The sequence below is a fragment of the Elephantulus edwardii genome, unplaced genomic scaffold (assembly GCF_000299155.1).
Source record: "Elephantulus edwardii isolate Elephantulus edwardi_28Jun2011 unplaced genomic scaffold, EleEdw1.0 scaffold00208, whole genome shotgun sequence".
Lineage (NCBI taxonomy): Eukaryota > Metazoa > Chordata > Mammalia > Macroscelidea > Macroscelididae > Elephantulus > Elephantulus edwardii.
This window is the reverse complement of record NW_006399958.1, coordinates 4,766,325-4,777,520: the sequence shown is the minus strand read 5'-3', so window position 1 is coordinate 4,777,520 and position 11,196 is coordinate 4,766,325. Positions and strand designations below refer to the sequence as shown.

The following is an 11,196-nucleotide window of genomic DNA, read 5'->3' as shown; positions in this document are numbered from 1 at the left end:
GACTGCCTCCTGGTCCAAGTATAAGTTTCGCATTAGAATTGCAGCAAAAAAAAAAAAGAAATATCAAACATTTTTTACAAAGAGGAAAGAAACTGCACACACTAATGTATGTTGTGTTGTTTTTGTTTTATTCCCTAAGCCACTAAGAGTTACCAAAAGTTCTACTTAATTTCTTAGACACGGGATGCCAGTTCTTCCTCATGGGATCATGGTCCCATGGCTGTCAGCAAGGACCAAGAGTTGACCAGGAGCATGAACAACGAGAAAGCCAGTACAGCCTTCAGAGGTAATATGTGCCGGGAAGTGGGCATGTTTGTGTTTCTGTCCTACAGGAAGCAAAGTGTTTGTTCTGATCCTGTGGTTAAGGGCTCGGGGATATTTATAAATGCTTTCAAAACAGGATACAAAAGGAGCTCTGGCGGCCTAGTGGCAAGAAGCTGTGATGTACTTGCCAAAGGCACTTCAAATTTACCAGCTGCTCTGCTGGAGAAGGAGGGGCAGTGTCCTCCTGTGCTTGTAGGATTTGATTCCACGGTATATAATAACAATAAAAAAAGACTATTCAGTACGAAATAGTGAGAATTCCTTGGCTCAGTGAATGAGAACCCTTGCCATCAAGGTACATTTATGAGGAAAGGGAGACCCCTTAATCTCAATTCCCTTTCTTAGTCTCCTTTCTCAAAAGAAAGAGGTATTTATTAATGGCCTCTTTGAAAGGTGCTGTTCTAAGTATTTTACTCAAGCATGAGTAAGACTCCATCTGAAGGCAAATAAATTGTTTATAATGTTATGTGCCGTCGAGTCGCTTGCGACTCAAAGCGACCCTATGTACAGCAGCCCTAAACTCTGCTCTGTCCTGTGCCAATCGCACTGTCTCTGATAACACCCATCCCGATTACCCCAGTCACTGAATCAATCCACCTCATAGAGGGCCTTCCCCTCCTGCGCTGTCCCTCCACCCTCCCAAGTATGATGTCCTTCTCCAAGGACCGGTCTCTCCTCAAAACATGTCCAAAGTATGTTAGATGGAGCCTCAGAATCCTTGCCTCCAAGGAGCCACCCGGCTTAACCCTTTCCAGGACAAATCTGTTTGTTTTCCTAGCAGTCCATGGTATTCTCAATACTCTTCTCCAGCACCACAGCTCAAAGGCATCGATATGTTATTTATATTACTATTTCATATTTTATATACCATGCTATGGGTGGTAGAGTCCAGGATTTATGTTACCATTTCACATGCACATTACTGAAGCCATGGGTCCCACACACAACCACCAATTCAGTATTGTTCTTCTGAACAAAGCAGCAATGATCATGGGTGAGCATATATGTGCCTGGGTGATGGTTACGGTTTCTTTAGAGTCTGTTCCCAGTAGTGGAATTGCTGGGTCAAATGGCATTTCTATTTGGAACTTTTCGAGAAAGCACCGTACCGCCTTCCAGAGTGGTTGCAAGTTTTACACTCCCACCAACAATGAATAAGGGTGCCAATTTCTCTGCAGCCTCGCCAGCATTTGATGTTTATTTATTTTTATTTTTTTATTTGACTGGTACAGGAGGAGATGGTTCCTCCTTCTCCAGCAAAGCATATTTGAAGCGCACACCTCTGGGATTGCAGTGCAGCTTCTTGCCACTAGGCCACCAGAGCTCGCCTGCTGTTCTGTTTAATTTTGCTATTCTTACTGGGCTGAGATGATACAGTTCTTTTGTCATTTTTGTATTATTCTTGTTGTATGAACCATCTCCAATGTGGTTTTAACTATTAATTCTCTTAGTTAATTTTTCTCAAAAGTGATTGTATTTGATTACTATGAATTTTTAATTTAGTATTATGTGTTATTTGAAGGTCAAATTCAAATGAACTTTAATATTTAGGGTGCACATGTCAGCGTTTTTTAGTGTCTCCGTTGGAGACGGAAGGCACTCCCAAGATCACTCATAAGATTTCTGTGCTATGTTCCTTCCACAAGGTTCATTACCTGCCATCAGGCTGTCCCCCCTGGATCTATCCCTGTGAGTCACCCACTGGTGTTTACTGAGGTGTCAGCGGAGGCTGAAGGCGTCTGCACAGTCACTGTACTAATGGGACTTTTCTCCTGCAGGGCTCCACTGCTGTGTGGTGAGATGAGACTTCTTGTGGAATGGTTTCCACCTGAAGACATCTATACACGTTTGTCTCTTGTGTTTTCTCTGATGTGAATGAAAGTTAAAAGTAAAGGAAAGTAAAGGAAGTAAAGTCCACGTTGCTGACAGTTGTGTATTGTCTCGTGATTATGAGAATTTTCTTGGACAGGGAGCTCTTCATCTTGGAGGTGACCTGACATTCACTGCACTCAAAGACCTTTTCCCCAGAATGTTCATCTGCCCACCTAGATTTCACTGCTGGGCGTCAGGTTTTCCACATTCACTTCAAGAAAGGACGTCTTCCCAGTGTGAAATCGTCTCTGTGGTGTGAAGTTTGACTCTCTTTGATGGGGTCTCTCTGTAGAGTGAGTTTGCTGATGTAAACGGAGATGATTGTTCCAGGTGAAGCCTTTTCCACAACCTGAAGAAATCGACACTGTTTCTCTTTTGAGTTTTCTCTGATGTGAATGAAAGCTAAAAGCCTGTACACATCGCTGACAGCGTATTTTGTCTCACGCTTCTAAGATCCTTCAAACACAGCTCTTCATCTTGGAGGTGATCTGACAGTCACTGCACTGTTAAGACAATTTCCCCAGAATGTTTCTGCTGCTTCCTGCGGTTTTAGGGCTGGGCCTCTGGTTTTCCACATTCATGACGTGAAAGGAACTCTTTCCTGTGTGATCCTGTCATTGTGGTATCAAGTTTAACTCTCGTTGATGGAGTTTCTCAGAGTGAGTTTTCTGATGTAAAAGTGAGGTCACTGTTGGATCATTTTCCAGTTCATAAACATGATTGGGTGTTCGTGCTTCTGCATGCCGTCTGCCTCCACGTAAACCTTGTTAAGACATGGGCACATGACCCATCCGACAAGATTTAAAAAAAGGGAGGTCATTCTTCCACATGAAGCCTTTTCCACAACCCGAAGAAATTACACCATTTATCTTTGTGTTGTTTCATGAAAGAAAGCAAAAAAGCCCGTCCACATTGTTGGTGGTTATATTTTGTCTCCTGCTTATGAAATCTTCCTGGACAGTGATCTCTTCATGTTGGAGGTGATCTGACAGTCACTGCACTGAAAGGCTTTTCCCCAGAATGTTTCCTCTACCTGCTGAGATTTGACTGCTGGGCATCAGGTTTTGCACATTGGCTTTGTGAAGGAAGTCTGCCCTTTGTGAAATCTTCTGTTTCCTATGACGTCTGACTCTTGCTGATGGGGTTTTTCTCCACTGTGAGTTTGCTGACGGATAATGAGGTCATTGTTCCAGATGAGGCCTTTACCACACACTTTCCACATGTAGGCTTTCTCTTCAGCATCCGTTGACCTGCTCTAAAGTAAGATTTGTGGGTGAAACCTTTACCACATTCACCACATAATAGGCTCTTCAGAACTTAAGTTCATTTGGAAAGGAGACTTATTGTTGGCCATCTAGTCAAAACCAACTCATCGCTGATTCGCCACTGGGTTTTGAGAGGCTGGAAAAACACAGGATGAGGCGAGCTCTGGTGGCTTAGTGGCAGGAAACTGCACTGCAATCCCAGAGGTGCGCGGTTCAAATCCACCAGATGCTCTGCTGAAGAAGGAGGGACAATCACCTCCTGTACCTGTCAGATTCAATTTCACGGTACACACATAAAAAGAATGAATGAATGAATAATCTTTTAAAAAAGAAAACCACAGGATGAGATCGGCTGTCCACATCCTACGGAGCAGCCGGTGGGTTCACCTGCTTGCGTATGGGATTTCAGCTCTGCTGCTTACGACTAGGCCACCAGAGTTCCCTATAAAAGAAGAGAATTAATGTGGAAAATGGGTAAGTGGATTTCTGTATCTTAGTAATCGGCAGAGCCGAGACAAATTCCTTGAGAGAATAAAGGGGGGTAAGCCGTTAACTGTCAACCACGAATAAAATTAGAGTGAAAAAGACTAATTTCCTAAACAGATGCTGCCAATCCTTCCTCATCAGATCATGGTCCCAAGGGCTGTCAGCAAGAACCAAGAATCTACCAGGAGCACAGTGACCTTCCCAGGACAGCTTCGGAGGTAATATGTGCCCAGTTTGCCAAAGAGCAGGGGATCTGGCATGTGTGTGTATCTGCCTACAGAAGCCAAAATGTTTTTTAATGAACTAAAAAGTGCTCAGACTTCTCGTTATTGAACGGATTCAGGCTCATAGAGACTTAGAGGGCAGGAGGAGAAATGGTGCAGAAGCTCTAATCTTGACTGCCGCCAACTCCCACATCTAAAGAGGAAGGAACTGGGGGGTTACAATTACTTAATAGCTGAGAGCGTCAAACACTGTGTCTCCATGCATCCTGGTGTAGTCAGTAGATACCAGAGAGAATTCTGGGTGATGCAGTGGTTAAATAAATGCTTTCAAAATCTACACAGCGAGAAATAGGGAATCCCTTGACTCAGTGCATGACAGCCCTTGACATCAAGGTACATTTATGACTAACGGGAGACCCCTATAGTCCAAATTCCACTTCTTTGTTTCCTTAACCAAAAGAAAAACGATCTCATAAATTGCCTTTTTTGCAAAGTGTGGTACTGTCTCCTTTCCACCGCTGTAAAGAGTATGAATTAAAGGGCAAATACATTTATATACATTTTTCTGTTTCCCTTGTTATAAACCATTCAGTGGATCGTAGACTGCAAGACTACCTCACACACTTTCAATTCTGTATTTTTTTTCTATTGTGTAAAGCATCTCAGTGTGGTTTTACATATCAAGTACTATTCTAGTGATCAGTGATCTTTTTAAGAATTCAGAGTACTTAATATGAATTTTCAATTTTCTATTTTTTAGCATGTGCTATTTCCTAATCTAATTCCTACAAAGTTTAATATTTTCTGTACATAATTCCTTAGATTTTCACCCATTTTATTGGTGATAGAGCAATTGAGGGCATGTGTTTCTCATGACATCACCTCATTTCTTGGTAGTAGAACTGATTACAAAGCATAAGGCCACCAGGCTTTTCCAGTGTCACCATTGGACACTGAAGGCACTGCCAGACACTTCATTCATAAATGTAAATTCATCTGCGGTGTAAATGCTGTTACCTCCACAAGGTTCCTCACCTGCCCACAGGATGTCCCCCTTGGATCTGTCCCTGTTAATCACCCACCGGTGTTTACTGAGGTGGCAGCTGTGTCGGAAGGCGTCTGCACAGTCACTGTATTAACGGGACTTTTCTCCTGCAGGGCTACAACTGCTGTGTGGTGAGATGAGACTCCCTGTGGATGGGTTTCCACTGGAAGGAATCTAGACACGTTTGTCTCTTGTGTTTTCGCTGATGTGAATGATGTTGAAAAGCCAAGGAAAAGCCTGCCCACGTTGCTGGCAGATTTCTTTTGTCTCATGAGATCTTTCCTGGACAGTGAACTCTTGCTCCAGTTGAAGGTGATCTGACATTCACTGCACTGGAAGGCTTTTCCCACAGAATGTTTCTGCTGCCTGCTGAGGAAGCCTGCTGGGCACCGGGTTTCCCACATTCACTGCACTGGAAGGCTTTTCCCACAGAATGTTTCTGCTGCCTGCTGAGGAAGCCTGCTGGGCACTGGGTTTCCCACATTCACTGCACTGGAAGGCTTTTCCCACAGAATGTTTCTGCTGTCTGCTGAGGAAGCCTGCTGGGCACTGGGTTTCCCACATTCACTGCGTGAAAAGGAAGTCTTTGCTCTGAGAAATCATGTGTGGTATGAAATTTTATTATTCTTGATGGGTTTGCTCTGCAGAGTGAGTTTGCTGATGTAAAGAGAGATCACTGTTCAAGATGAAGCCTTTCGCACAATCTGAAGAAATCTACACCATTGCTTGTTGTGTTTTCTCTGATGTGAATGAAAGCTAATAGCCTGTGCACATTGCCGGCAGCTCTGTTTTGTCTCACGCTTCTGAGATCTTTCCTGGACAGTGACTTTTTGTTCTTGAAGGTGATCTGACATTCACTGCACTGAAAGGCTTTTCCCCCAGAATGTTTCCAATATCTACGGAGTTTGACCGTGGGACATCAGGTTTTCCATGTTAAGTACGTGCAAAGGAAGTCTTCCCTGTGTGATCGTCTGCATGGTGTGACATTTGACTCTTGATATGGTTTCTGTCCAGCATGAGTTTGCGGATGGACCCTGAGATCATTGTTCAAATGAAGCGTTTTCCACATTCTGAAGAAATATAAATCATTTCTCTTTTTGAGTTTTTCTGATATAAATAGGAGCTAACAGCTGTCCACATTGCTGACAGCTGTATTTTGTTATCTTTGAAGGACAATGACCTGTTCGTCTTGAAGGTGATGTGACAGTCACTGCACTGAAAGGCTTTTCCCCCAGCATGTTTCCACTGCCTGCTGAGATTTGACTTCTGGATGTCAGTATTTACACATTCACTCTGTGAACAGGAAGTCTTCCCTGTGTGAAATGGTTTGTGTGCTCTGAGGTTTGGCTCTTTTTCATAGGGTTTCTCTCCAGAGTGATTTTGGTGATGCCAGCCGAGGTCATTGATCAGATGAAGCCTTTTCCACGTGCCCTGCATACATCAGACTTCCAGTCAGCTTGAAGTGCCTGCTGGAATGTAAGATTTGTCTTCTGCATGAAACCTTTACCACATTCATCACGTAATAGGCTCTCCCCACGTGTGATTTGCCTGATGAATAGAACTGTCTTTGGGATGAAACCTTTACCACTCAAACCTTCATAGGGATTTGGCCGTGTGTGAATTAGCTGATGGAACATGAGGTTTCCTGATAAAACCTCTTGCACTCTCCCTGCTCTTAGGGGCCTCCTCCCCACTATGGGTTCACTGGTGAACAGTGAGTTCAGTCTTCCAGCCGAAACCTTTCCCACATTTGTCACGTGTATAGGGTTTCTCCCCAATGTAAATTTGATGGTAGATACTGAGTGAGTGCTCTGTGATAGAACCTTTTCCAGACTCAGCACATGCAGGATTTGTTTCTCTTCAGTGTGAGTCCGTGGGAGGCTGTGCTACTAGCCTGGAGGTTCCTCTCCACAGTCTGAAGCCACCAGGTACATGGAAGGAGAGGATGAGCGATCTCTTCCCATTGGATTTACAGGAAACTCACAGGAGTGTCAGCTGCGATGAGCTACCTTGGACTCTGCAGCAGTAAGTTGAATAGAATAATGTCTATTGAATGAAAGGCTTTTTCCCCCCGAATGTTTTCTCAACCTGCTGAGATTTGTGACTTCTGGGGTCAGGTTTTCCACACTGACCACATGAAAGAATGTATTCACACTGAATTCGCCTGAGTGATACGAAGTTTGACTCTTGCTGATAGTTTCTCTATAGAGTGAGTTTACTGTTGGAAAGGGAGGTCATTGTTTCAGACGAAGCCTTTTCCACAATCCGAAGAAATCTCCACCGGGCCTTTTTGTTTTCTCTGATAGAAACGAAAGCTAAAAGCCTGTCCACATTGCTGGCAGCTGTCTCATGAGATCTTTCAGGGTCAGTGAACTCTTCTTGGAGGTGATCTGACATTCACTGCACTGAAAAGCTTTTTTCCCGAGAATGTTTTCATACCTGCTGAGATTTCACTGCTAGGTATCAGGTTTTCCACAAACATTACGTGACAGCAGTCTGCCCTGTGTGAAACCTGATTAGCATGAAGTTTGACTCTTGATGACGGGCTTTCTCTCCCAGCGTGTCTTTGCTGACAGATAGTGAGGTCATTGGTCCAGATGAAGCCTTTACCATGCGCTTTGCATACATAGAGTTTCTCCTCTGCTTGCATTACCTGCTATAACATAAGTTTGTCTTCTGGGTGGAAACTTTCACCACATAATAGGCTCTTCAGAACTTAAGGAATTCAGCTGGAAAGGAGCCTTAATGTTGGCTGTCTAGTCAAAATCAACTCATCCTTGATCCTCTGCTGGTTTTGAGAGGCTGGAAACACAGGAAGAGATCCGTCTTCCTCATCCTGCGGAGAATCTGGGAGGTTCAAACTGTTTAACTTTGGAATTTCAGCCCTAGTTCTTACCACTTGGCCACCAGAGCTCCCTGAAAAGGCGGGAGCTAGATGATTAATTTTGAAAATGGGTAAGTGGATTTCTATATCTTAATCATTAACAGAGCAGAGACAGAATTCCTTGGAAGAATAAAAAGGGGGAAGCCAGTAACCATCAACCACAAATAAGATTTGAGTGAAAAACACTGGAAAGGCAGAGGCTTTAAGGACAGAAATGTGAAGGGATGGGATTGTATCCAAAGTGTCTGGCTCAGGCCAGCCTCGGGCATAGGAGAAAGGGAACTAGCCAGAGAGGCACAAGGTCAGCGTTTGAGGCTCTTGTTAGTATGTATTTCTCAAGAAGCTCCGCTGAGGCCTTGACACCTGGGGACACAGACAGGAGACTGGCCTGAGAGGCACTGGCTCAGGGGAACCCGGGGTGTCTTCAGAATTCTCCCCTGGAGGGAACTCCGTTCTCAGCTGCTTTTCCTCTCTTCTTAGGCTCAGTCAACAGTCATTAACACAGACACAGTTAGGAATCGATACTTCGGGGGCTTAATATGGAATGTGAACTGTAAGATGACGAGGGTCAGCCCAAAATACAGTCCGTGTGTCATCCTTTTAAACTTCGATGTGCGCCTGATCCAGGCCATAGTATTTTCAGTAGGCCGCTGTATGATAGCTGGACAATGATTAGGAATGGTAGATAATTGATGCCTTTGGGCTGTGGTGCTGGAGAGACGAGTTTTGAATATACCATGAACTGCCAGGAGTACAGATTCCTTTGAAGCCAGGCTGCTCCTTGGAGGCAAGGTTTCTGAGGCTTTGTCTGACATATTTTAGGCATGTTTCAAGGAGGGACCAGTCTTTGGAGAGGGACATCATGCTTGAAGGGTGGAAGGTTGGAGTAAAAGAGGGAGACCCTCAATGAGATGGCTTGACTGAGGGAATGAGGTTAGTTGTGCTGGAGATAATAATGCTGTCTCAGGATGGAGCAGGTTTCAGGGCTCTCTCAAGCGACTTGACACATAACAACTACAGTATTGTACTCCAATTCAAAGCACTGTCAGTACTGTGATTGATTCCAAATTACAGCTGACTCCATTGGATTTCCCAGGCTGGAAATGTTACAAATTGCCCAGGAAGAGCCAAGGGTGGGTTTGACCCACCAGGCGAAAAAGCTCCTGAAGATTTCCCACCTGAAGAAATTGATGCCTGTTTGTTTCTTTTATGTTTTCCCTGGTGTGAATGAAAGTGAAAAGCGGAGGAAAAGCCAGTTCACGCTGCTGGCAGCTTCCTTTTGTCTCGTGCTTCTGAGATCTTTCCTGGACAGTGAGCTCTTGCTGCATCTTGGAGGTGATCTGACAGTCACTGCACTGAAAGGATTTTCCTCCCAGAATGTTTCAGTTGCCTTTTGAGATTCATGACTGGGGGGCATCAGGTTTTCCACTTTCACTACGTGAAAGGAAGTCTTCTCTGTGTAAAATCATCTGTGTGATGAGGAAGTTTGACGTGGTGATGGGGTTTCTCTCCAGAGTAGGTTTTCTGATGGGAAGTGATGTCATTGTTCCACTTGAAGTCCTTTCTATATGCCCTGCAAACATAAGACTTCTTGTCAGTGCACGTTGTTGTTGTTGTTAAGTGCTGTCAAGTCGCAGGCAAATCACAGCAACCCTATAAAGGAGAGTCCTCAGTATGCATTACCTGGTATAAAATTTGTCTTCTGGGTGACACCGTTGCCACATTCATCACATAATAGGCTTTCCCTGTCTAAGAGTTTGCTGATAGAACTGTCTTCGGGATGACACTTTTCCCACACAGACTTTTACAAGGATTTGGCCCAGTGTGAATTTGCTGGTGGAGAGTTAGATAATGCTTCCTGATAAAACTATAGACTCCTTCTGGAACACACAGGGTTAATAATGGCTATGGTAATAGTGGCTGTGGAATACATGTGAAAGGACTTGGCTACAATGCCTGAGAGCCGGCAAACAGTACCAAGAACAGATGGGACTGAGAGTAGTTACATAACCCCTGGGGCATATACCAACCTGAAAGGCATCGGAAAGTTCTGTTAGACACAGACTATTTTCTAAAAAGTTCTTGATAAGGTGCTTAATAAGATCTTGTTCATGAGTACAAAGATGCTTTCTTGAAAATTGTTCATGCCTGTCTATGCTTTGTTTCATATTACCAATGATTTGTTAAACATTCACCTACCCCATGAGATCATGTTTTGCTGTAAGCTTTGATTTTCTGCTAATAAAAGCACAGGCTTTCCCATCTCTCGGTGTGATTTGCCTGAGAGAGTGGTGACCCTCTGAAAACCCACGTTTCTTCTCACTGGTCTTATCTCCGCGAACACACAGACAATGTAAAACCTTTTCCACACTCCCTGCAATTACAGGGCTTCTCCCCAGATCTGTATAAAGATCTTCTGTTTTCTCTAAGATATCTGAAAATAAAGTTAGTTATGTAGATGCAGCAGTGCACATTTCAGGAAACGAGTGAAACTGTTTCCCTCACATTTCATAGATATTCGAAAAGGAAAAGGTGTGATTGAAGAAGATCTTACTACACAAGAATCACTGATGCTCAGTGATGTGGCTCGGGAAGTTCACATGGGACGAGTGGGAGCTTGTGGACCCAGCTCAGAAGGCCCTGTACCGGGACGTGATGCTGGAGAACTATAGAACCCTGGCGTCCCCTGGTGAGGACCACTCAAGGCGTGGCTTTTCATCTCCAAGATGAAACCTGTGGAGGGCCTGTGGTGCTTGGAACCTGATGTTCCCAAAACTAAGACAAATCTGCTGAGATTTCACAATTTTCCAGGAAGGAAGCCATCAGATGAGCAAACCTGAGGTGCTCCCCTGGTTAGAACAGGGTGAACAGTCATGAACTAATCCACCTCGACACCACAGTGAAAACAGCGATCAGAGGCGGCGGCCTTGGGAGTCTCATGCAGGTAACAGAAGGCATCAGGTGTGAGGGGGTCTGAGGAAAAAGTATGTCCAGGTAGCCCTCTCCCTGGGTGAAACATTTTTCTTTATAGAAATTACGACCAACACGTTCTCTTTCCTAGGAAATCATGTTTGTTTATTCTGTAAAAAGTAATTT

At 44.2% G+C, this 11,196-nt stretch overlaps 1 protein-coding gene and 1 pseudogene across 1 annotated transcript in view; one reads left to right on the top strand and one right to left on the bottom strand.

Annotated features, from left to right (window-relative positions):
• LOC102853270 overlaps positions 1-11,196 on the top strand; it is a 246,556-nt pseudogene that overhangs the window by 46,288 nt on the left and 189,072 nt on the right.
• The window catches only part of LOC102851763 (putative zinc finger protein 840-like), a 7,525-nt gene continuing 4,764 nt past the window's right edge, over positions 8,436-11,196 (bottom strand). Inside the window, exon 3 of the mRNA XM_006897323.1 lies at positions 8,436-8,463. Within this exon, the coding sequence (XP_006897385.1) occupies positions 8,436-8,463 (28 nt within the window). The remainder of the gene's footprint in view (positions 8,464-11,196) is intronic.